The following is a 25,776-nucleotide window of genomic DNA, read 5'->3' on the forward strand; positions in this document are numbered from 1 at the left end:
GTGGAGTTAGCTCAGAGTTCATATGCTACTCCCTGGTAGATGGCCTGTGGAGCGGAATCCTGCAAGGAGCAGGCTAGGAAGGAATGTAAGAGTTTCAGGGAGTAGATGGGCTCCTGCAGAAGATCCTGGGTCAGGAGAAAGCACGATTGGTATGTTGAACTTGTATCAAACAGTTTTGTTTTGAAGAAATAAAACCAAAGTCCTGAAGTAAAGGGACTGAAATCCTGTGACTGAAGAGTGTTCTTTGGTACATTGGCTGGTGAGTTAGCCCAGTGGTTTACATAAGGAGGTCGAGGGATCAAAATTCTACCATCACTTACACTTCTTTTAACCCCATTGACTTTAGTGAGGATGGGTGGTAACTGAAGGTAGAATTTAGCTGTCTGAGCTGCCTGTGACAATTCAAGGCTGCCTGTGACAATTCAATATCCCAGCAACAACAATGGAAGAGTTGGACTAGTTCAGCAAAGCAGTAGGTCAGTGGGTCTTGTTCAGTGGAGGCCAGAGTCAGACACACCTCGGCCAGCTTACTGTTGTTTTTGTTCTAATTGTCCATTTTAAAGCATGAGTTGGATGTATGCTACTATCAGAACTTCTCCAGTCCACTCAGAAATCATATGAGAAGAGATGGCCTTGAATGTGTCATGGAGCTGCTTCTTGCAGACAAACAAGCACTAGGGAATAGCAAGATCCTCATAAGTGTTCTATCTGGGATGCTAATGCTTTTTGGAGATTCTTGTGAAGACAAAGCCATAAGCTTGTTAGTGTTTTATATATGAATGTTGTGGAAAATTCTAAATTGAAAATACAAGGTGGCCATTATGATAAAACGCTAATGATTACCAGGGGGCAAATTGCAATAAGCTTCCAACATATATGATCTGTTTTCTATTCTGACACTATAGATTCTTTTGTTGGTCAGAAAAGAAATTCTGTTAGCTACAATAAATAGATCAATTGGGTACACATGACTCTGGAAGTGATGGCCATTGTTAGCCTGTGTATTTGGGGTTTGTTACTCGTTATTGTACTGGCTCAGAATTAGCTGTGAGTTAGCTCATGGATGGATGTAGACAGTGTCAGAAAACAACGTAGCATTGAAAATCTAAACAAAAGTGGGATGTAAGGAGACTTGAAAGAGGAGCAGGTAGTAGCTTTGACGCACAGAGAAAGGGGTTCTGTTTCATGATTTCCAACTGGAAAATATTGCTAATGATAATATGTGTAATATATCTTAACAAAATATATAAACATATATGTGGGACCATACCTTCCTGTCATATGCATAGTACCTAGTGAATGTTGGGCAGTACTCAGCGATAGATTGGGGCACTCCTGAATAAAATCCAGACAAGACTTTGGTCTTGACGGTCTCACACAGATCATATGATAGCAAACCTGTGAAAGTTTGTGCTCTGTTGTAACACAGAGATCCAACAGCCTGTTCTCTGTGTTTCCTTGGCAGCAGAGACAAGACTTGGGGAGGCGGGGAAAAAAGCCAGTCATTCAGTTAGTAAGTTTGTAACCAAAAACCCATCCATCTTTACTGGCAGGTGGCTGACTGAATTTCTATTATTAGCTGACAGGTGATGTCACAAAACCTGTCATGTAGCCAACCGGGGAATCCCCAGTGGAAGATAAATGAGAAAAGGGTCTGGGTTATAAATAAAGGTGCCCTCTGATTGACCTCTGTTCACTGTAGACCTGTGGCATATCTGACTAACTCTCCCCTCCCCACCCCACCCCCATCCTAGTCAGAATTAGGGCACTGGGTTCATACTGTGTAAATTATCTTCCCAGCGTGGCGTCTGGCTGTTCAGTCTGAAGTATGTGAATGTACTTAACCTTCAGTAACCTTTCCATTGTTTACTTTAGCGTATACATTTGTAGCTTCTGGCAAAAGGTAGGGATATCCTAGAGAGAGCATGTCAGGCCTCCTAGTAATGGAGTTTCAAGAGGTTGCATTCTTTTTTTTTTTCTTTTTTCTGAAGGAAAAATAATTCTGACAAGAGGAAGAATTTTTTTCTGTTTTTATTAACTGCACATTTGAACTATTGTAAATAAAGGGTCTTTCCTGAAACCACACTCCCTTGCATTGCAGGCCTTTTAAGGAAGCAGCCACTGAGGTGCTAATTTCATGCAGCTAGCAGCAAATTGGTCCATATAGGAGGCTGTGAAGGATGCCATGATGAAAATGTTGCTTTCAGACAGTTTTCTTTCAATTTTTTAAAATCTGCGGTGGCACCTATAAGGCAGGTGCTGCTCAGGTGTTTTTGTATGTTGAAAAATCACATATTACACTAGTTGACTAGATACAGAGGAGTATTTTTCTGGCCATCGCCAGTCAGCTGTATGGTCTTGTATGCACAGCTTAAACACTTCAAATAATTGTCTGTTTCCTTCTTTTTAATTCTCTGTTGTTGTTGTTGTTTTGTTTTATTGTACTGAGTGCTTATGTAGGACTTGACAAAGTAACGAGACAGGATCCCTGTTTTAAGAAGTTTACAGTCAACTTAAACAGAATAGAAACAAAAAGATAAGCTACAAGGATGGATGTAAACAGTGTCAGAAAACAACGTAGCGTTGAAAATCTAAACAAAAGTGGGATGCAAGGAGAGATTTGAAGGAGGAGCAAGTAGCAGCTTTGACACACAGACAAAAGGGTTTAGTTTCATGATTTCTAACTGGAAAAGTATTACTAATGATAATACATGTAATAATATGTTAACAGGATATATAAACATACATGTGAGACGATAACTTCCAGTCATTTGCACATGTTGGACAGGACTCAGTATAAATTATAATTAACCTGTGTGTGTACACTGTATATATATGTATATATAACATACACAAAAACTATGTTCAGAAAACGTTATTGTGGTGGCAAAGTCAAGCACCCAAAAGTTAGGAAATGCCAGAGTTAAGCTTGCCTGTGCAGCCTTTGCTCATACCCCTTGTGCGTATGCATTATGGTACAGTCTTTTCATTACATGATCATACTGTTTTTTTCCAAAGGACCCATTCCTCATTCAGTGCGCAGAAGGGACATTGATCACTTAGTGAGCAGCTATTCAATATTTTGTTTTCTCCTCCAGTTCAGTATTTTGTTCATTGTGTAGCCCAAGGCCTTATTTACTTCTCTGAATACAAAATTATTAATTTCCTCATAGGCTTTTCTATGTTACTCATCAGTATAATATCTGAGTGCTTCACAAGCATTAATTAATTTGTCTTCACAAAACCCCTGTGTGCTGAGGGGTTATTATCCCATTTTACAGGGAGGAATTGAGTCACAGAGAGATCATGGTCAAAAGTATCCACTAATCTGAGGAGCCTAATTTGAGACACCTAGGACCTTGATTTTTCAGAGTATTTATCATTATATAGCACTTAATATATTCAAAGCACAGCTCCCATTGACTGCAGTTGCAATCATGAGTCGACAGCACTTCTGCAAATCAAACCACAGGGTCTCATACCAAGTAAACGAAGAACACCTATGAAAAGTTTTTGGTTTAAGTGACTTGCCTAGCAATACATAGGAACTGTGTGATACAGGCAAGGATAGAATCCAATTCCCAGGACAACACTCAGTTGCCTTAAGCATGAGACAGTTCTTTCTCTTGCTGTAATCCCCTGCCTCACTGACGGCATACCTTCCAACTTCTACTGTAAATGAGGCAAGGGTCCTACAGACAACAGTCTCCCTCACTACACAATGCTGATTCATCCCCAGAGTATGTCAGTCCTGTGCACTAAATGAGGCAGAGGTCTTGTGGAAAAATTGTATGTGATCATGTAATTTAAGACTGTATCATAATCTGTACGCACAAGGGGCCAATTAGGTAGCACAGACAACCTTAATTCTGGCATTTCCTAACTTCTGAGTGCTTGAGTTTGCAACCTTAATAATAATGTTCTTTTAACATAAAATTTTTGTGTGTGTAAATCCTAAGATTTTTTAAAAAGTAAACTGAAAAAAAAAGAAGTTCCATCATGTGGTGTCCTATTGACACCCATGCGGTTCATCAGCAGTTGAAACCTTTAGATCCATCTAACAGACCTCTTGAGCTAATGGAATAACTGATAGCAATAGTAGGTTGTCATCCTCTATGTGACCAGCACTAGAGGGCAATGAGTTGTTTTGCCAGTTGGTTTCACAGATATTTGCCAACAGCAGAGGAATAATGAGACTCAGGAATCTTGGCCCCATTTCAGTCTCTGGAGAGAAATGTGCTGTAGCGGGCACAGATTCTTCTGCCTTGACCCTCTCTGCCACATTCCCTCTGCGCTGTTCCTGTCCTGTCTCTTCCCTACCTTTGGCTCCTTGTCCCAGTTCCATTCTTCTTATTCGAACAGTCTCAGTATCTTCACCTCAGGCTTCTCATCCTGGTCTCGGTGTTGTTACCCAGACAGTCCACCCTTTAAACTCCCATCCCAGTCTCATTCACCCCATCATTAGTTCCTGTCTCCTTGCCCAGCCAGTCCCAGTTTCGCTTCTCCCAGTTCCTCATCCAGTCTGTCTCTCATCTCCTTTCCTCTGATATCCAGTCACTTCCACATTCCCCATTCCCGCTACCTGCCAGTCCCAGTCTCCCTCCCGCGGCTTCTCATCCAATCTCAGTGTCCCACGACATCCAGCTCCTCTTCCCAGTCTCTTTGCCCAGCCAGTCCTAGCTATTCCCTCACACCGTCTTCATCATATGTCTCCCCCCCCCGACAACTTCTCTTCACCCCATTGATTCCCAGTCCCAGTTAGCTCCAGTCTCCCCCCATAATCCCTCAGACAAACTCAGTCTCCTGACCTGCTGGTTCCCAGTCCTCTCACCCGTTTCCTCCTGGGTCTCAGTCCTAGTTTCTTTGCTCAGCAAGTCTTAATCTTCCCCCAACTGCCAGACCCTTCTCTCCCCCCACCAGCCTCCAATTGCAGTACTCCCCTCTCCCAGGCTCCTTGTCCCAGTCTACTAACCCTGCATCCTTCCTGGTCTGGGTCTTTTCCTTTCTGCGCTCAGTTCAGGCAACTTCCCCATCTCCCTGGGCCCAGCAGCAGGAGCATTGAGAGCACAGAAGAGCTGGACTTGCTGCTGTTCATTCCAAGCCCAGACCCAGATCCAGCACAGCCCAGAGCAACCAGGAGCAGAAATTGCAGGGAAAGTCCCGCCCAGCCCCAGACTGGAGCATGCTCAGTGCAGACAGGAACTTGGGGGAGTTAAGCTGTGGTCTAGCATGTCACTACTGAGCATGTGCAAACTGATTTTTTCAAAGGTTTAGGACTTGGGCGGACTTTCACAAAGGCAGCAAAAGGCACACTACTGACACAAAGATCGCCTCATACCAGATTTAAAGTCCATGTTCCAAAGCATGAGTGCACTAAAGCTTCTGTAAGAATACTTGCCAGATTTTTGTAATGGATAAAACTATGTATTTTCCCTTAGCTTTATTCCCAGAAACAACTAAACCATTTTGACTGAAACTTCATCCCGAAGCAGATACCTGGTCTGAAAAATTTCAGCCCAAATGGTTAAAGTTTGGGAAAGTTATAAGCAGCTGAAAACAGGGTCTTATAATATTCTCGGGCAACCTTAATAATAGGCAATTCTGTCTGCCCTGTCTATAATAACCATTGTTTTGAGTGAGGAGCTTAGATTTTTCTGTTATGAAGAACGTGTTTTGTACATTAACACTCTTCAAAAACCATACCAGTTGTTCTCTGTCCATTTTCCAGGATCCACATCACACACACTTATGTCCTTGTAGGCACCCCACAACCTAACAGGCACAGACACTGTAATGCTGTCACATCGCTAGAAGTGCTCCTGCCAGGACAAAGTTGAGGCACACTGACAAAGTAGTTTCGGGAAGCTTGCATTCACCTTGCTGGTGTTGGCATTTCTGTTGTACAACACATTTTTCAGCTGTTTGTTACCATTCATTTTTTTTAAAACAGCCAGCAGGTAGAAATTTGGCTTACAAGTTCTCAGCTGGGTATCTTATTTTGCTTTCTGATTTTTTGAGTAAGACATGTTTATATAAGGAAATACTATAAAACAGCGTATTATTATTTTATAATAAAAATATGGTGTATTTATGCAACCTATAAATACTGCAAATATATTTTAACTGCTGTCAGCTTTATTTTTTAGATCTGAATTAAGTTCTTCTTGCCCAGGGTGGGTTAGAGAAACATTTAATTGGCACTTAATGGCCCATCATGAGAGAAGCTTGAAATATAGCGGGTGAGGCAATATTGTATTTTATAGTAAATAGCAGAGGGCCATGCTAGGATGCTTACCTGGTTATAGTATATTGACTCTAAAAATCTGTATAACTTAACTCGGAAATGGTTTTGGTTTTTTTCACTTTTCAGGGAAGTAATGTAGAATTTGCCTGGTGTCAGTGGATACTTTGAGATGTAAGGTGGAGGGGGGAGGGGGTGTGACAGCTGAATCACTCGATTTCTTTCATGTAGTCTAAGGGTTTATTGTGTATGCACATGGTGACTTTCATTAGTATGTCTACACTGCCAAAAAAAAAACCCCGCAGCAGTGAGTCTCAGAGTCCAGGTCAACTGACTCAGGCTCACAGGGCTCATGCCATAGGGCTAAAAATAGCAGTGCAAATGTTCAGGCACAGGCTGGAGCCTGGGCTCTGAGACCTTCCCCCCTCACTGGGTGTCAGAGCCCGCACTCCAGCCTGAGCAGTAACATCTACATTGATTGCTCTTTTAGCCTTATAGTGCAAGCCAGGCTCTGAGACTTGCTGCCACAAGGGTTGGGGTTTTTTTGCAGTGTAGATATACCCAAAGTTCCCAGTCAAATGTAACATTAATTGCACATGAGTTTTGTGTTGTGTTTGTGTTTTGGTTTTCTTAATATATTAATGGGCTCAGTGATTTTTAAAAGCTTTTAGAACTTCATTACTATATGGGCATAAACCAAATACAGTTGGGAAAGTTGAGAACCAAGGATAGCACCATTAGGACTAATGAAACAAGCTGTGCAAAGGTCCTGATGTTTCAGGAGCAGGAATTATTTCCGGATACTGGCAAGATGCAATACAGATGTGAATGAAGCAAACCGAAGCAAGGCATCCTTCAAGCAAGACTGAGCTGCATCCATCAAGATAATGTGATTCCTAGGATTTGGGGCCAACTCTGACCCACTGTCCCTTCCCAGAAATCAGAACGGATTAACCCTGACTGCCTCCTTCTGTTTTTTCTCCTAGCAGCGGTGTGCACATTTTTGTCATTTAGTCATTGAGCACATGTAGACAGGCCAGGCACTAGAAAGAATTTACATGACAGATTGTAGCCAGCTAGGGGGAAAAAAACAGGAAATGCAAAGTTAAGGCTAAGTTAAGATTTTTTTTCTAAATATTCTAGAGTTCTATGTTTTTCCTTCTGGTGAATCTTTGTTTACAGCAATTACATTAAAGGATTTGATCCTGCAAGCCCCCCTCAGGTGGTACTCCCACTGAAGTCAGTAGGGTCCTGAGAATGGGGGGCATGGCAAATCAGATCCAAAGCTTCTACATGGACTTGTATAGTCTCATCTAGCAGATTTCTAAAACTAAATTAGTTGGGAAAATATTCTAATATCTCATGCAGTGAAAATGTCCTGCTGGTATTAACGTTAAAAGGGTATCTGTAGGTTTACTTTAAAGGTACACTGTGCATGTATTCCATCACCAGCTTTGTATAATAACTGCTCATTCTCATTGGAATAGAACTCTTCACAGAAGTCTCTCTCTCTCCTTGTAATTATAGTAAGAATGGAGCCACTTAACAAGGTGAAAGAGTGCCAGTGGTGCAAATGCTCTCCATCCCTCATTGAGATCTCAGTACAAGTGCAGCTGCAGATGAAATGGGTGGCCTTGCAGAGTTACCTAATCTAGGCATACACACTAAGCATGGGCATACCTTTTCCTTGAAATAAATAGTTCAGAGGAAGACATCTGCAGAATACCAGCTATGAAAGTGCAGAGTGGAAGCAAAGAACTTCAATGTCCTTTCATACTGTACTTCGCAGATTGCTTTACCTATGTCATTTCTTCAAGAGCTGAAGTATATTGAAGTATATTCCACTCTCAGTGGTCGTGTTTGATTGATGTGTAAAACCAAAGTCCTAACACTTGTTAAACTTTCTGTTGGTATTTTCACAAGATATGAGGTGTTAACCACAGTGTCCTGTTCAAATTCTGTTTTTGGTAATTGCTTTCTTCTTAACTAAAGTTCCCTCTATATTTAAAAAAGGATACAGTATTCTTTCCATAGAGTATTTCTCTCATCCTGTCTTATAGGTTGTGTAAGGTTGCTGTGCACTGTTAACTGGCTGCCACATTTCACCTCTGAGCTGCATTTCAGTGGTAGATGAAATTATGAAGTTCTCCTGATACAGTGTTTATGTATCAGTTTGAGTTAGTAAAGTAATCCTTCAGGGTGAAAGTTGCTATATAAATATTTGTATTGTGGTACTGATTATGTGGTGAAGTTATGTCATTTTATGAACAGGGTACCCTCTGACCTATTATTTAAATTAAAGGTCCTCCTTTGCCTAGATGATTTCCATTCATGTTGCTTTAGGCAGTGGACTAAATTCATAGTTCTAGAAAAGATGGGGGATAGTACAACACTGATTATACCAATCTCAGGGGATGCTCAGGAAGGCTGACATACTGAAATGCATAATGTGTAAGCAGAGTAGCAGACTCGTTTTAAAATAGCTCTTTTCTCCTTGACGATTGCTGCTTCCCTAGTATGTTGCTTGATATATCTAATATGTCTTTATTTTAAATCTGCCAGCTAATTCTGGTTCCCTACAAGGTCCACAGACTCCCCAGTCTACCGGTAGTAATTCCATGACAGAAGTGCCGGGCGACTTGAAGCCTCCAACACCAGCATCAACACCTCATGGACAAATGACGCCCATGCAGGGCGGCAGGTATTGAAAACTCAATGCTTCATTTCACCTTTCTTACCCTTGCTACATAGAGTAGAACAGTGTGCCATCAAGGTGTCGCTTGTATAAAGAAAAGCAGTATTCAGGGTTTTTGTTTGTTTGTTCTTTCCAAGGTCATTTTGCATCAGAACATCTTGCTCTGCAACAAATTGCAGCAACTATGGTTATCAGTGCTCTGCCTTCTATTCCCGTACTAATGTACATTTGGAAAAAACAGAATTCCTGAGATGATAGTCAATGCTTCAGTTGTCAGTGATACTTAACCTTAAATTTGAGAACATGGGGATTTTTCTGAGTTGAAAGTGGGTTCATGATCATCTTTATAGTGGTGCTTTCCATCATAAACCATGTACATGTGCAGAGCAAGGACTAAAACCCTGCTCCTTCACTTCTAAACATACAGTCTCCTGCCCCTGAGCTAAAGGGAGAATTCTCTTAGTTATCAGCTACCTGGTAACTGCAGGAGAACTGTTCTGTTCTGTAGAGAAGGACCCTCGTGTTTTTATTAAGCAGCAGTCAGCCAGCCAAGGGCAATGTTCTTGTGCAGACACAGCACCATATCCTTCTGCCACTAAAGTCTATGACAAAAAAGCTCTCAGCAGCGTCAGTGGGAGCAGGATTGAGATGTAGACTATCCACAACAAAATCATTCACAACATTGCTTAATTATAGTCTCTTGTCTTCAGCTGTAATCGGTGCACAAGTTTTCGAAGAGATCTGACTATGTGGAGAGATAGAAGGGGTAGTAGCAAACCTTTTTTAATGACCTCTCATTCAAACAGTTTGATTAATTTTTTTCCCATTTGTAAAAACATTCTCATTTGCCTTCAGAATAAACGTGGCAGTTCTCAGAGCAACTTAGTTTTTCAAGCCCTGTTTATAAGGGCTTTATAATAAAGCTAGCTGAAGCCACAAAGGTTGCTGCCGGTCCATAATATTGAATGGTATTGAGAAGGTAAATCAAGTGCTGCTGTTTATTCTTTGTCATAATACGAGAACAAGGGGACACTGAGTGAAATTGAAAGATAATTATATTTAAAACTGATACAAGGAAATACCTTTTTGACACAATACGTAATTAACATGTGAAACTCATTGCCTCAGGGTATTGAGGCAAACAGTTGCTCTGGATTCCAAAAAGGTGAGGACTTTTATGTGACTAATGGCAATATACACATTTACATTAGATTGGATAAAAAAATCCCTCATGCTTAAGGAAAAAGCAGGGGTAGGAAGAAACTTTTCCTGTGGGCAGGTTATTCCATAATTGTCTATTATGGCATTTCTTATGCCTTTCTCTGAAGCATCTGGCGCTGGCTACTAGCAAAGACTGGATACTGCACTAGAAGGACCATAGTCTGGTCTGGTATCACAATTTCTCGCATGTGTTCCTATAACATTAATGCCTCCATTTTGTCTGTTCATTTAGAAACAGTGCAGTTAGTGTGCACGATCCCTTTTCTGATGTAAGTGATTCCGCATTCCCGAAGCGAAACTCCATGACGCCAAATGCACCATACCAGCAAGGGATGAACATGCCAGATATGATGGGAAGGATGCCCTATGAACCGAATAAGGACCCTTTTGGTGGGATAAGAAAAGGTATCTACTAAGTGGCAGTCTCAGTGTGTTCTTCCCTAGTTTCATCAAAGCAATGTATTTTGATTTGTCAAGGTGTGCTTGGTGTGGCTCTTTTTGCATGCTCTCCCTGTCTCTTTGCATTATTGCCATCAGCAACATCATATCTCCACGGCAATAAAGGAAGTGTAACCACATCTCAGTTTTCTCTGGTCATTTTTCCTCCTCTCAAAGTTAAATTATATAAGTGTAGGATTCAGGCTTCAACGGGATCCCAGAATGGTTATTCAGGAATACTACACAGTACTGTTTGTGACTGGACTATACCACTAAGGATCAGTGGGTTAAATTAGTTGGGCCTGGGGGTTTTTAATACTCCAGTAGCATCTTGGACTATAGTAAACTATATTACAGCTTGGGATAGCATTTCTAATTGTTAGAGTAGGAAACTGGGAGTCAGAACTCAGAGGTGCTATCATGGTTCAACTGCAAATTCATTGTGCAGTTTTAAGCAAATCTCCTAACCTCTTTACCTCAGGTTACGCAGCTGTAAAATAGGTATACTTAACTGTGTAGCACACAGAAGTGTTGCAAGGTGTAATTAATTAATGTTTGTTAGACATTTTGAGATCCTGTGGTGAAAGGTGCCACGTAATTCGAAGTTTAGTGTTTTAGAAAGTTAAAAATGAGAATAACACTAAAGCTAACTCAGTCCCCGGGAGCACTTCACTCAGGGTCTTTCTGTGAATTTTAAAGTATCTTAGGAAAGAATAATTTGAACTATTCTCCTACATGTTTGTGTATAGGAAAGGGGGAGGGTAAGAAGAGGTTCAGAGTTCATAACAGCAGAAGAGGGAAGAGCAGATGATGGAGGTTTAAGAGTATGAAGTGGCAGCTGAAAGTAGAGGTAACGGAGAGGAAAAGGACAAAGAGCAGGGAGAGGAGAAGAAGTGGTGATGTACTGGTGTCACTAGTTTAAAAAAAGAGAGAGAAAGTGATGCTGATGAGACCATTTGGAACAGCAGCTGGCCTTATGTTTCCTTTAAATCCCGCGCCTTTTGCCCTGGACCCTGGTACAGCAGAACTTCAGGGGAAATAACATCCTTTCTGGCTTAAACTTATTTTGATTTCCATGGTCATCTTGAGATCAGGTTGGTTTACTGCACATACCCATTTATTTCTCATTTAGATTAGGTCACAAGTGAAAATTAGTTTTCTCGTATCATCTCAGGCTTCTTGGAAAGATGATCACGTGTGATTCAGATCTGTTCCCTCACTCAGCTCATTCTGCTGATGGTGTTTCTGCTTTTATAAAAGAGTTTGGCAAGGTGATGAGTGCATTCAAAACCTGGGGAACAATTCCAGGGCTTCCTGTAGCATTTTTAAATACCCTCTTATCATGCATATACCCAATCTCTAGCTCCTGGAATTAATAGAACTGCTTCTTTGATCCTTTATTATAAGGGTGCCTAGTTCTCCCACCTGCTATTCTTTCCATTGCTTTAGTTACAAATCTGGCCTGCTCTAAGGCAGCAAGTGACAGGAAGTGGAAAGCTTGGTTCTTGGAGAAGTCCTGTTCTTCCTTTCCAAGATGAGCCTTTGCCTCCTTACCTTCACCCTCACCTCTGGTTTTTTTATGTCAGATATCTCAAACTAGAGAGGTTTTTTATGTCAGATATCTCAAACTTCCTTGAATCCTTTGTTACTAAATGATGTCATGGCTGGTGCTGACCAAGTCTCTTCTTGGACCCTTAGAATTGTATCTACCTTGCCCGGAGGATACCTCCAGGATACAGGATCCTCTGCACAGACATCAACCCCATTTTGGGAAAGGGAAAGAAAACAGCCCTGTGGCTACAGGGTGCTAATTAAAGCCATGAGGCTAGCGCATAAGCCTTTCTGATATCTAGAGATTTGAGTTTGAGTCAACGTTGTTGGGCTAAGAAGAGCAAGTGTGAACAGAGTCCAGCTTGAGTCTTTAGGACATCTAGGAAGAAGAAAGCTTTCTACCTGATGGGTTTAATTCTCTAACATGAGTTCCAAATATGATTTTTTTCATTAGACGTTATTTGATATTCTGACCACCAGGGCCACCCCGGGGGGGGGCAAGCGGGGCAATTTGCCCCAGGCTCCGCAGGGGCCCCCACAAGAACGGCTGAGGCTCCCTCCCCAGCCCTGGCCTGACCCCGCCTCCGCCCCTCTCCCGGAGCCTCAGCGCATCCAGGAGCGTCCCTGGACAGCGCTGCAGTGTGGCTCCGGCGGGGCATGAGCTCCTCCACGCTCAGAGCTGCATGGTCAGGGGGCGGGGCTGAGAGCTCCAGGCCGAGTGGAGGGAACTCAGGCCCCGCTGGAGCTCACAGCTCCGCCCCCTTACCACGCGGCTCTGAGCGGGGAGGAGCCAGGGCCGCCCAGAGAATTCAGGGTGCCTGGGGCAAAGCAATTTCGGGGGCCCCTTCCATAAAAAAAAGTTGCAATACTATAGAATACTGTATTCTCATGGGAGCAAATTGCCTCACTTGCCTCCCCCTCTGGGCAGCCCTGGGAGGAGCTCAGGCCCCGCCAGAGCCATGCTGCACCACTGTTCAGGGACACTTCTGGATGCGGCGCGCTGAGGCTCCGGGTGAGTGGGGAGCTGGGGGTAAGGGGCAGGGAGTCCCAGGGACAGTCAAGGGACAGGGAGGGGGCAGAGGTTGTGCGGGGCAGTCAGGAGACAGGGAGCAGGGGTAGGGTCCCAGGGGGGCAGTCAGGGGACGGGGGAGTCTATGGGGGACGGTGAGGGGACAGGGAGCAGGATGGGTCGGGGATTCTGAGGGGGATGGGCAGTCAGGGGGCAGGAAGTGGGTGAGGGTCGGATAGGAGGCAGGGCCAGGCTGTTTGGGAGGCACAGCCTTCCCTACCCTAAAGCTCATTCAGCAGTTTGAGGCTTGCAGAAGAGCCAAGCTGTTAGCTTTTCCATTAGGGCTACCATCCCTTTCACTTCTCAAATGCCAAATTATAGTCTATATTTAATTTCAGTGCCATAGGGAGATTCATGTCAGGGAAGGGTAGCTTCATTTAAAATTAGCCACTGGGGGAGGGATCACATGAGAAGAGCAATATCCTACACCACCTACCTCCTTCCCAACCCTACCAAGCGAGACCCACCTCCCCTGCATTTCCTGAGGCTTCAGAGGGGTTAATTCAGTGGTTCTCAAACTTTTGTACTGGTGACCCCTTTCACATAGCAAACCTCTGAGTGAAAACACTTTTTTACATATTTAACACTATTATAAATGCTGGAGGCAAAGTGGGGTTTGAGGTGGAGGCTGACAGCTCGCGACCCCCAGTAATAACCTCGTGACCCCCTGAGGGGTCCCAAACCCCAGTTTGAGAACCCCTGGGTTAATTTAATTTTAGCACCCTGTGTCCATTCACATGCATGTGCTATTTTGAGCATTTCAGTTTTCACAACATAGGCTCATCCCAGATTCTGGAACAAGCTCAAATGCTCAGTTCATGGAGTATGTACATAAGCTATACTACAGACAAACCCACAGTAACCGTCTCCAGTTTGTGAGGGACCCCATGGAGCCAGTCTCTAGGAAACAGATAAATGCATGGTGGTTAAGTCTATTAATGGCTATTAGCCAGGACGGGTAAGGAATGGTGTCCCTAGCCTCTGTTTGTCAGAGGATGGAGATGGATGGCAAGAGAGAGATCACTTGATCATTACCTGTTAGGTTCACCCCCTCTGGGGCACTTGGCATTGGCCATTGTCGGTAGACAGGATACTGGGCTGGATGGACCTTTGGTCTGACCCAGTATGGCTGTTCTTATGTTCTAACCTAAATGAACCCAAAGTTATGGAGACAGATATGAGTCAAGGAAACCAGCAGAGTATCAGATACCTGGAAAAATCTCTGACTGGATGGGCTCAGGCGTTTGGTCACAAGCTGAGGTGGTTCAAAAGTTTTGGATTTTTTTTAAGCAGAATTTTTTTATTGTTTCTTTAAACAATCAAACACAGCAAGCAGCAAATATTTGGCCACACACTTCTGAAACCCCAAACCATGTTCAGGTTTTGGCAGACTAATTTCAGCTTTTCAATTAAAAAAAAACCAACAAATTTTGAAGGAAAGCAGACATTGTCCGTGATTTTGTTCTGCTTTTTAAAACCCCTAGTTTTCGAACCAAAAAAAGTTTTGACGGAAAATATTTGTCCAACCCTTTTACTGAGCTTTAGTGCCTTTTAGCACTAGCTGATGCTGAGAACCAGTGATACCTTGTAAAGAAGTTTTCTCAAAACTGGGTTTGTGCCGAGATGTGGAAGGTTTATTTTTCCCAGGGCCGCCCATGGGAGGGGAGCAAATGGGGCAATTTGCCCCGGGCCCCACAGGGGCCCCCACGAGACTATAGTATTGTATAGTATTGCAATTTTTTTTTATGGAAGGGGCCACCGAAATTGCTTTGCCCCAGGCCCCCTGAATCCTCTGAGCGGCCCTGCTGACCACCTTGCTGTTCCATCTTATCGATAGTGCTGATTTATCTGCTTTCATCACTCTCCTAGAGCTTGTCAGACACCTAATAATTCTGCATCGTAGAGTTAGGGCTTCAGGCCTTTTTTCAAATGATGTCATTTAACAGATCTTGGAAGCTCATCTTTGAACACCAAAAATAAAATGTTTAATTTGCAGTTCTTCCGTTTTTACTTATTATTGCAGTGCCTGGAAGCAGTGAGCCCTTTATGGCCCCTGGACAAATGCCCAATAGTGGAATACAGGATATCTATAACCAGACTCCATCTGGAGCAATGTCCACCATGAGCATGAGCCAGCGGCAGCAGTTCTCTTATGGAGGTGGCTATGACAGGAGGTGAGTCAATCTTCAGCAAAGTTCGTGAAAATGATCCTGTCGTCTTCTCCTTTGCCCCATTGTCCTTTACAGAGAACCTAGCAGCCCTCGCTTCCTGCAGCTGCTTACTAAATCACTGGGAGTCAAGCCACAGGTAATGAGAGAGTCTAGGTTTTTGCCGAAATTAATAGGAAAAGAGTTGTCACACTTCAGAAGTCACTCAACCTACAGCTGATCAGCAAGTGGGTCTGCTTGACAGCTGCTTTTTGCAGGCTGTTGTGTTGTGCTGTGATTTGCTAAAGTAGCCCCTGTGTTAGTCCTCTTGCTCTGTTCATACCTAAACGGAAGATGTTGCTTTTTTTTTTAATATATAAAAAACAAAATATGCATCTTAAAAATGTTTTCTTTGGTCTGCCGGTGACTAGAACTTCATTTGGAGCTTTCAGGGTCTATACTGTTCTGTAGGGACACTGCTCTTCAAGTGTGTGACCATAGTGATCCTCTGTACTGAGGTTCAGTGGCTGAAGGTTTAGATCCCTATAGGTCCAAATTTCAGTGAAGTAAAACCAATTTTTCCCCCCTTTTCCTTACCCTGGGAAAGTGTTGTTTTTGTTTTTTTTAAATCCATAGAATCACTGATGTCTGATCATTGGGAGCAGGCAGAAAGGTTTGGGAGTGTTTGGGTATACTGAGTTTTGCAATACGTTTTGCAAGCTAGAACTGTAGAAACTTTTTTTCCCATCGTTATGTTCAATTAGTTGTACAGTTTTGCTTCATTACTAACATTTCCTGATGGCAGCCAATGCGGTGCACAATATTGGCCTCCTAAGTTAATAGTAGGCCAGTTTTCACAATCCTAGGCTGAAGCAGTAGGGGAAGAATAACACAACTGTAATCATTTTGTTCAACAAAAGCCACGTTGCTGTGTTGTCAGCCAGATTAAAGGTCCCAGCAGAAGGTCTTAGGCCAGAAGAATCCTTCCCATTAAGTTTTATTGATTTGGCGATTTTGGAGAATAAGTGCTTTTTACAGAATGAGGTTTCCTTTGTCATTTTTAGGTCGGATCATGGGCTGGGTCCTGAAGGCAGTATGGGACCTCCTGGTCAGAGCAACATGGTGCCTTCAAACAGTGACCCAAGCATGTACTCTCCTAATCGTTACCCTGGCCAGCAGAGGTGAACATTGATTTCTCTGTTTATAATATCTGCATTAACCAGATAATCCTAAATTCTAGCAGCTACTGATTGTGTGTAAACAGAATATTCAGCAGCTTGGTGTGTTATTTGTTTGTGTTTTCCTATAGAAATTTTTCCATTGGGTTTGTTTTTTGGGTTGGGAGAGCTATTTGATTTTGTGTTTCCATAGAACTATAGATGTTAGAAAAAGAAATCACACAATTTGGTGCCAATAAAGGATGTACACGACATTATATTCTCAAATTGTCCATTCTAGTTTTAAATTATTCAAACTTTGAGACTTATACAAACCCTGAGGCTCAGGTGGTGGCCATTCTATAGTCTAAGTAACACTAACACTTAAGGAGCATTTCCTGATATATAGCCTCCATTTTCCTTTGCCCATTTTCATCTCATTACTCTGTTATATTACTTCAGACAACCCTAGACAATTCCTATCAGTTAAGTAGTTCTTTTGACATTGCTTAGATAACCTCTCTGTCTGGCTTGATTTTCGGAGATATTGAACACCTACCGCACCCATAGAAGTCAGTGAGAGCTGTGGATGTTCAGCACCTTGAAAATCAGGCCATGTTAGTTCTTTTAATTCTTTCTAAGAAGTCAAATTCTCCAGCCCTTTCAACTTTTTTGCTCCTTTTTCCTGAATTGCCCTTGAACATATTCTGGTGTCCAGAACTGCACTCAAAATTCTAGGTGTGTCCTCTTTCGTATTGTATGCAAAGGGACTGCTAACATCTTGGTCTGTGACAGGATGGTTTTGTGTACACTACCCATACTGAAATTGATATTTGTTGTGTTACCGTATCACACTGCAAGCTCAAATCCAATTTGCTATCCACCATCAGCGCCAGGTATTTATCATCCTTACTGCTTTCCATGTATTTCCCTTCAAATGATTTTCTGTTTCATTTAAAAAAAAAAAAAAGAAAGAAAGAAATTAAAAGTATGCCCAGTTAAGCACTCAAAAAATCAGGAAGTGCCACAGGTAAGATTGTAAGTGCAACCTTAACTCTGTACTTTATGACACAGTATTTAATTAACTGCTATACTATTCCTCAAAAAAGAACAATATGTCATCATTGAGGCCATATGTAAATTGCAGGTTTTAAAAAAATTACATCATCATCATGGGTAAGTGTTGGGATTTCACAGGGTAGGCACTGCTGCAATATTTTCAACAGTATCGAGGCAGAAGTGGTCATCCCACCACATGGGGGGAGGAGAGATAGCTCAGTGGTTTGAGCATTGGCCTGCTACACCCAGGGTTGTGAGTTCAATCCTTGAGGGAGCCATTTAGGGATTTGGGAATTGGTCCTGCTTTGAGCAGGGTGTTGGACTAGATGATCTCCTGACGTCCCTTCCAACCCTAATAATCCATGATTTTATGACTGGCCAGCCAGCAGTTAGAAGCCCCACTCCACAGCAGTCGCCAGCAGGAGTGAGAGCACCCAGGTCAGAGCCCCCTTCAACACTTCTGGTTCCTTGCTGGGCAAGAAGCCCCCTTACCCTCTGCTCATGCTCCAAATAGTGGATCCTGGTCTCAGTTCCTATGGTGTCTCACCCAGGCCTGCCAGAGGCTGCTGTGGGGCAGGCCAGGGCTTCTAGTTAGCACCACTGACAATCTCTCCATGGGTTGGCTGGACAGGATGCAGCAACAGAATTAGCCCAGCCCTGTGATTTTTCCAGTATCCCTTGGGCATCTCTGCTTCTGCCTCCCCACTGTTGGAAAAATCACAGTATTGGGCTAATCTCACTATTTCCTTGCAGTCTGTGAAATCATTATTTACACAGGGCCTTAGTCATCATACATTTATTTGTTAAAAGTTCCAGTGCATAAGTGTAGCATCTTGAAATATTTTTCATAGTTTGTACTTAAACTCATTTTGTGCTACTGTGGTCTAGCGAAAATGACAAATTCAGTTTAAACCAATTTTTAAAATATTTTTTATATTCAGTACAGTCTTTAATGTTCCATAAAGTGAGTTTCTTGATGAGACCCACTTTTTAAAACTCTTTAGAATTTGAACACACCCTCTTTGTGCTGTAGGTCAGATATTTTATTTACTAGAATATATATCCTGCTTCATTCTGTTACAACTATATTGCTTTATACTCTGTGTAGTAATTCCTTCTGGTACATCCTTGCAACTGGTTTCCACCAGTAGTCTTAGTGCTGAATTAGTGCAATACATGAGAACTCCTGACTGTTGGAATTCAAGGAATTTAATCGGTTTTGTGAAGGTCGGGGGGTTGCTGAGTCTCTTAATTTTCCTCTCATTGACATCTTTGTAGGGGTCAAACAACTTTGGCAACATGCCCAAAAAGGTGTCACCATCCAGTCTAAAAAATTAAATTATCATCACTGTGCTAAGAGTCTTGGTATGGAAATTAGGTGGTATGGGAAAGAGAATGTTTCATGGTGGTGGCCATCTTTAAGGTGTAGAATCATCAGAGCAATTTCATTTTTCCAGTGGCTTGGAAGTTCCAACAGTACTAAGTGCTGATTTGAATGCATCATTCTAGGCATGAACCATATGGGCAGCAGTATCCAGGGCAAGGACCTCCTTCAGGACAACCACCGTATGGAGGACATCAACCTGGAATGTATCCGCAGCAGCAGGTAAAAGAGGTGGAATCATTTATGTTCATGACATTTATTTTGTAAACATCAACCCCCCAAAATATACTTTATAATATGAAATTAAAACAAATTCTTAAAATACATGTAGTTTTCGCACAGGTGAGCAACATAGTATGGGCTAAAATCGGGGCCGATTTCAGCAGCGGATGTGCGAGAACAAGGCCATGTACTAGTTATGTGAAGGGTGTAATTTAAAGTTGAGATTCTGTGGTGTGGAATCCATGACAGGTGAAAGACCCAGGCACAGTAAGCAGACAGATCAAAACAATGCGATTCATAGGCTGATAATATTGCACCACCCAGCTTGCAGAGACAAATAGGAAAGCTGCTGACTGGAAGAGCAGAAAGCACTCCTGTCAGGCAGGCAACTGAAACCAAGGAAGTCTGGCAGGAAGAGAAAGACCTAAGCCTCGTAGTTGCTAAGGCTGGCATAGAGTGTCACACAGATAATCCAAGACTATCATAAAACCTGCATGTGAGAGAATCATGTACCTTGAATGTATAGCAGATGATATATTCCAATATATTACTAACATTGAAAAAATATTTTAAACATTCCAACATTTGAGCCTTTCTGTAATATATAAAATATACAGACTATGCAGGGAAATATGAGTACTGTTTCTAGACATAGGTTTTGTAAAATGTATTGGTAATATGTGTGCAAACCCTGGCCCCATTAAAGTCATTGGCAGAAATCCCATTGACTTCAGTGAGGCCAGAATTTCACCGCTGTGTATGATAAAGCAGTTGGTACTCACTCTGTAATTATGGCTGGTGCTAGGTTACTAGAATAAGACAGATTTTCAAACATGCCAGGATTCCCCAGAAATAAATTTATCTTCCTGAAATTTCACATACCACATCTCAGTGCGGGACAGAGGTTTTCTAGGAAGTTCAGTAAAAATCAGAAGTGCAGCTCTAAAGTTGCAGGGTTTTGAAAATGTATCTAAAATTCACTTTTGGAATGTTACACTTCTCTTTTTTCTCTCATACTATCTCCAAAATGTCGTGGTCCAGAAACTCTACATTTGTTTTGTTGGTCGTGCTGAGGAGCAGCATTTTTAGTAATTTGGGGTGATTTAGTGGAGAAATTACAAAGATCAATAACAAAAATAGCCTGTGATACCCCACACTACGGTATCAAGGGAATGAACTAACAAGGTTCTCATTAAAGACAGTAACGCCCTAAACTTTGCAAAAATATATAGTCAAACTAACATTATTAAGAAAATATAAAATCTCATTTCCTATTCTAGGTACTCATTTCCAGTAATGTCTTAATAATATATTATTTTGACCTTTTTGTATATTTTGTCACATATTAGGGGACAAAGTTAAGGTTAGGCTGGTGGTGTGATGTAGAGTTGGGTGGGAGTTAATGGCTGAATTACCATAGTGGGACCCTCTTTTAGAGGTGTCGTTGACATGCTGTCTTTTTGTCCTGCTATACCCCTTTTTACATCTATATCCTCCCTCTGAGTTATCTGACTGTCTGAGATCCCAATCCAGCAAACACATCCATGTTTAACTTTAATCATGTCAGAAGTCCCACTGAAGTGCGATTACTTGCATGTTTTAAATTAAGTATGTGCTCAAGTGTTGCAAGATCAGGGTCTAAGAAGATTTATGCATAACCATTGAATTTGAAATTGTGGTTCAACTTAGACAATTTTTACATGATGCCTGTTTTTCTGTGTCTTGCATTAGAGTTCATGTCACAGACCCAGTATATTACATAGATGTGTAAGACCTAAAGCTGGCCATGGACCCTTTGTTTCTAAAATAGCTTGACAGCTGAGTGGCAAATTAAAACATTCATGCAACTCAGTGGTTAGGATTTTACATGCACCAAAGTCAGAAAATGAGAGTTAATGGTTCCCAGAGCAATTCTAACTGACCCACGATGCATGCATATAGAATTTTATATGATGTTAACTTTAGTACATTAGTATACATTGTGCAATGTGACTTAAGGTTTCTGTGGGAGCCATAACTTTTGTTTACCATAGATCATATATTAAAAAAACTGCACATTTAATTCACATTTTTTGCCTCACGGCATTCAGTGTGGCTCGAACTTTGAAGCAAACTCCCCCAGGAACTAACGACCATTACAAACCTCTCCACCTTCCACTCAAAGTGCAAGGTGCAGTTCTTCGCCCTGCCTTCTCTAACATAAACACAGAGCAGCATGTACTTTTTAAAACAAAATATCAAACCCTGTCAAAACAAAACATTACATTGTGCCCACAGTTCTCCCCCTTCAGAGGGAGGGTGAGAGACATAAAGAACCACACATGACAGATGTTAGTCATGTCACTTATCTGAACACCTTCCAGGAGCACATTACTACAGTGATGAGCACCATATAAGCACCTATCTAGAATAAAATAGAATGTTTGAATTTAACTGCTGGAATAATCAGACATGAAATGTGATTAGGGGATTCAGGGAGAGGGATTCATCTTCTTGGCAGGGATGTGTGGAGGTTTTGGAACACCAGACATAACTGAGATGGGTGTTTCTCCCACCAGCCAACCTGTTTTGCCTGACTTATACTGTGTTTCAAACTCCAGTGTCCCGGATACATACTTGCAGAAGCCTCCTGCTTTGGGATGTTAGAAGACTTTCAAAACTTATCCTCCAAGAAGACTAAGTCTGTGACAAATCTGAAACTTTAAAAACACTTTTTTTTTTGGTAGTTTGATCATAAAAAAACGTGAAAAAATACCTTAGCTGGTAAAGATAATTTCTTTTTCATGCCTAGATGTGTCCTAAGTGAGCAATAGAATTTTATCAAACTTGCAAAAAATTCACCCCTGGATTGAGAGCTAACATGAGAAATTTTAGCCAGAGGTAATTTTTTTAAAATATAAGTTTATAAGCACATCAAAGTAGGGTCTTAAAATGCAAGCTGGCTCAACCATAACTATAGTATTGCTAGCTTGACTCTATAACCAGCATTCTGTGCAGTCCTAAGAATTTTTGATTTTTAAAATGAGCTTTCTGCCAGTTCATATATGTTTTGTACAATAGGAAAAGAAACAAACCTTTTGTTCAAAAAATAATTATAAAATTACTATTTTACCACCACCTGTGTAATGTGCTCATTCTGAAATGCTGCCGTTATATTAGTGTCATGGAATCTAAGGATGCCAGTAACCTTTTTTAATTACATATTAAATCTCAGTCCTGACTGTCAATATGATTGAGCTTTTTTCTCCAAAACATTCTTTTTCAGAACTATAAGCGTCATATGGATGGCATGTATGGGCCTCCAGCAAAACGCCATGAAGGGGATATGTATAACATGCAGTATGGCAATCAGCAGCAAGAAATGTATAACCAGTACAGCAACACTTACTCTGGACCAGACAGGAGGCCTATCCAGGGACAGTATCCATATCCTTATAACAGGGAAAGGATGCAGGGCCCCGGACAAATCCAGCAGCATGGAATACCCCCGCAGATGATTGGTGGCCCCATGCAGTCATCATCCACCAGTGAAGGTCCTCAGCAGAACATGTGGCCAACACGGAATGATATGCCTTACCCTTACCAGAACAGGCAAGGCCCTGGAGGCCCTGCACAGGCCCCACCCTATCCAGGGATGAACCGCACTGATGATATGATGGTACCTGATCAGAGAATAAACCATGAGAGTCAGTGGCCTTCTCATGTCAACCAACGTCAGCCTTCTTACATGTCATCCTCAGCCTCCATGCAGCCTATCACTCGACCTCCTCAGTCGTCCTACCAGACACCACCCTCAATGCCAAACCACATCTCTAGGGCTCCAAGTCCAGCATCCTTCCAGCGCTCTTTAGAGAACCGTATGTCTCCAAGCAAGTCTCCTTTCCTACCCTCTATGAAGATGCAGAAGGTTATACCCACAGTTCCAGTGTCACAAGTCACAGGACCTCCACCTCAGCCACCACCAATTAGGCGAGAAATTACTTTCCCTCCAGGCTCCGTAGAAGCATCGCAACCAGTCTTAAAACCAAGACGAAAGATTACCTCAAAAGATATTGGTGAGCATCAAACAACGGTCTAAATACAGAAATAGTCATAAAGAATCTGGTTTCAGTTTTTATTTTCTTTTTCCACTTTGAGTGTATGACCTTGCTTTGAAAGTTAACTCAGCTAAGTGTAAAGTGATTGTGTCTGTTAAAACATAATAGCACCAAAAAAATTGTACAGCATGGGTGGTCATCCCACAGGTCAAATACAGCTCAGCAAATGCTGCATAGGACGTCAGCAGCTGGGAACAAAAGGAGCATGGAATGTTGAGCCCCGTAGTCTTCATGGGTCTCTCTTTGTATTAAGGCAGTTTAGGCTCTCAAATTCCATGTGTTAGCTGCTACCCTACAGCACCTATGGAATGGTCAGTACAACTATCAGTTGGGCAAAGTTTGTTCTTGTGGCACAGAAAGTATACCAAAGCACAGTGTTGTTGCATTGTTTACTGACATTCACACACCTTCATTAAATGGCCTTTTGTTTTTTGATGGCAAGCCTTATATCCAGCCAGGATAAGAATTTCCCCTGCAACTCTGATGGCAAGGCTTTGTGTTATTGGTGGAGATGAGTTTTCTGTGGTTGAGGGGCGAATGCACTTGAAGGTTTCTCCTAGGTATCACATAGGAATGTGCTGTTAGAGATGATATTTTGGGGGAAGGTGGGAACATGTTAGTGTGAAATCATACTGGTAAGATTCAAGAGGCCATTCTGACTTGGCATGCAGTGTAATCGTCTGTCCAGTGCAGGGATGTTAGTGTAAGATCTTCAGTGACTTGAGTCATGCACTATATATTTATCACAGTTGGGACTTCTTTAACATTTGGATAGACCTGGGTTGCATCTCATAGATGAGCATGGAACATATTCTTAAAAATCACTCAAATAATCTTAAGAAAGACTGTTTTTTAAATTAAAGAATTATTTTAATCTTTCTGGGGGAGATTGTTTTATAGCATCAACTATGATTTAGTGCTCATTCCCATAATATTTACTCTTGTACAATTGAGAGTTTATTATTTTTTTCCACATTATTCCCAAATATTTTCCTATTTTGACTGAACCCATTACTACATTTCACTCGTTCAAGTTCCCACTTCTGTTCATGTCCTTTCTATTGTTCCGTTCTGTCCTTTCCTCTGCCCCATACTGATGGTAGATGATGTATGTGAGGCCCTCTTAGTTGCAGCTTCCATCATATCAGTCTCCTTAGCCAAGTTCCTGAGTTACCAGCATAGCAGTCATTGAGACACCTGGCTGTTTTCACTGCTTTTGAATACTTTACTATATGATCTCTTCAGTGTGCTATACCAATTAAATTCATCTCAGTGTGATAAAGATACACACAGCATTCCTTCCAGCTGCTACCCCAACACAGGAGTAAAGGGCAGAAACAAAATGATCATTGGACTCTTTGTTTTATTTAACTTGTTTCATAGATTTTTTCGACTACTCAAACATTAGTAAAAGTATCTCACCACGAGGAAAGGCAAGAAAAACTGCCAGTTTCAAACACTAGAAACAAGGCTCATAAAGCAGTGATGCTCAGTGCCATAATTTAGGGTACGTCCACACTACTCGCCAGATCGGCGGGTAGCGGTCAATCTATCGGGGATCGATTTATCGTGTCTCATCTAGACGCAATAAATTGATCCCCGAACGCGCTCCCTGTCAACTCTGGAACTCCACCAGGGCGAGAAGCGGAAGCGGAGTCAACAAGGGAGCTGTAGCTGAAGTTGCATATCTTAGATCGATTCCCCCCCTTCCTCCCCCCAGTGTAGACCAGGCCTTAGAACCTGAGCACACCCTGTTTAGCAGACCACCTCATTTGTATTCTCTAAAGTCAGCATGTCAGAAGTCTCTCTTGAAAGTCCACCAGCTCTCCTCTAGAAAGCACTGCTTCTAATATTTTTTTCTTCTCTCATTCTCCAGTAACTCCTGAGGCCTGGCGAGTGATGATGTCTCTTAAATCTGGCCTTTTGGCTGAAAGTACCTGGGCTCTAGACACTATTAATATTCTTCTGTATGATGACAGCACTGTTGCTACTTTCAACCTTTCGCAGGTAGGTGAGATGGCACTTTACCTCTCAACCTGATAAAGTCAAAAATCCGAATTGAGGGACACAGGAAAATGATTGAGTGAGTCCATTAAAATTAATTATTATTAGCTTAAATTAAAAATATAAATTAAAATATTCTATATCCTCAATTTTGCTGATTGAACATCAATGAACTACAAGAGGAGCCCAGGCTAGTGTGAGATGGGGTAAATTATAAGCTTAAAATGAGGAGTATCCCTTGTGAAAATGGACAGTTGAGGGATGGGAGCATCTCAGCATTGGGAGAAGGCAATGTCCATGAATACATACTCATTAGTGTGACGTATGGGCAATCCAGGGAAACCACAATAGATCAGTGGTGTGGCAAAGTGGGTGTTGCAGAAAAGGGAGGCATTACAAAACTGCATGAAACTGATTTGAGGTATTCTTCGGATCAGGTACACTAAAAACACACATTGGTTGTTAGCACCAGGCATATCAGGATACTGTTT

General features: G+C 42.0%; 1 protein-coding gene across 11 annotated transcripts in view; it reads left to right on the top strand.

Annotated features, from left to right (window-relative positions):
- Nucleotides 1–25,776, top strand: part of ARID1B (AT-rich interaction domain 1B) — a 413,974-nt gene that overhangs the window by 382,741 nt on the left and 5,457 nt on the right. For 7 of the 11 annotated variants that reach the window (XM_045009633.1, XM_045009634.1, XM_045009637.1 and 4 more), the window contains 7 exons: nt 8,804–8,942; nt 10,390–10,562; nt 15,239–15,389; nt 16,427–16,543; nt 19,088–19,184; nt 22,450–23,239; nt 25,158–25,288. In XM_045009633.1, the coding sequence (XP_044865568.1) occupies nt 8,804–8,942; nt 10,390–10,562; nt 15,239–15,389; nt 16,427–16,543; nt 19,088–19,184; nt 22,450–23,239; nt 25,158–25,288 (1,598 nt within the window). The remainder of the gene's footprint in view (nt 1–8,803; nt 8,943–10,389; nt 10,563–15,238; nt 15,390–16,426; nt 16,544–19,087; nt 19,185–22,449; nt 23,240–25,157; nt 25,289–25,776) is intronic. The other 4 variants (XM_045009635.1, XM_045009639.1, XM_045009640.1 and 1 more) reach the window with 1 other exon arrangement.

This window comes from Mauremys mutica, chromosome 3, assembly GCF_020497125.1.
Source record: "Mauremys mutica isolate MM-2020 ecotype Southern chromosome 3, ASM2049712v1, whole genome shotgun sequence".
NCBI classification, from domain to species: domain Eukaryota; kingdom Metazoa; phylum Chordata; order Testudines; family Geoemydidae; genus Mauremys; species Mauremys mutica.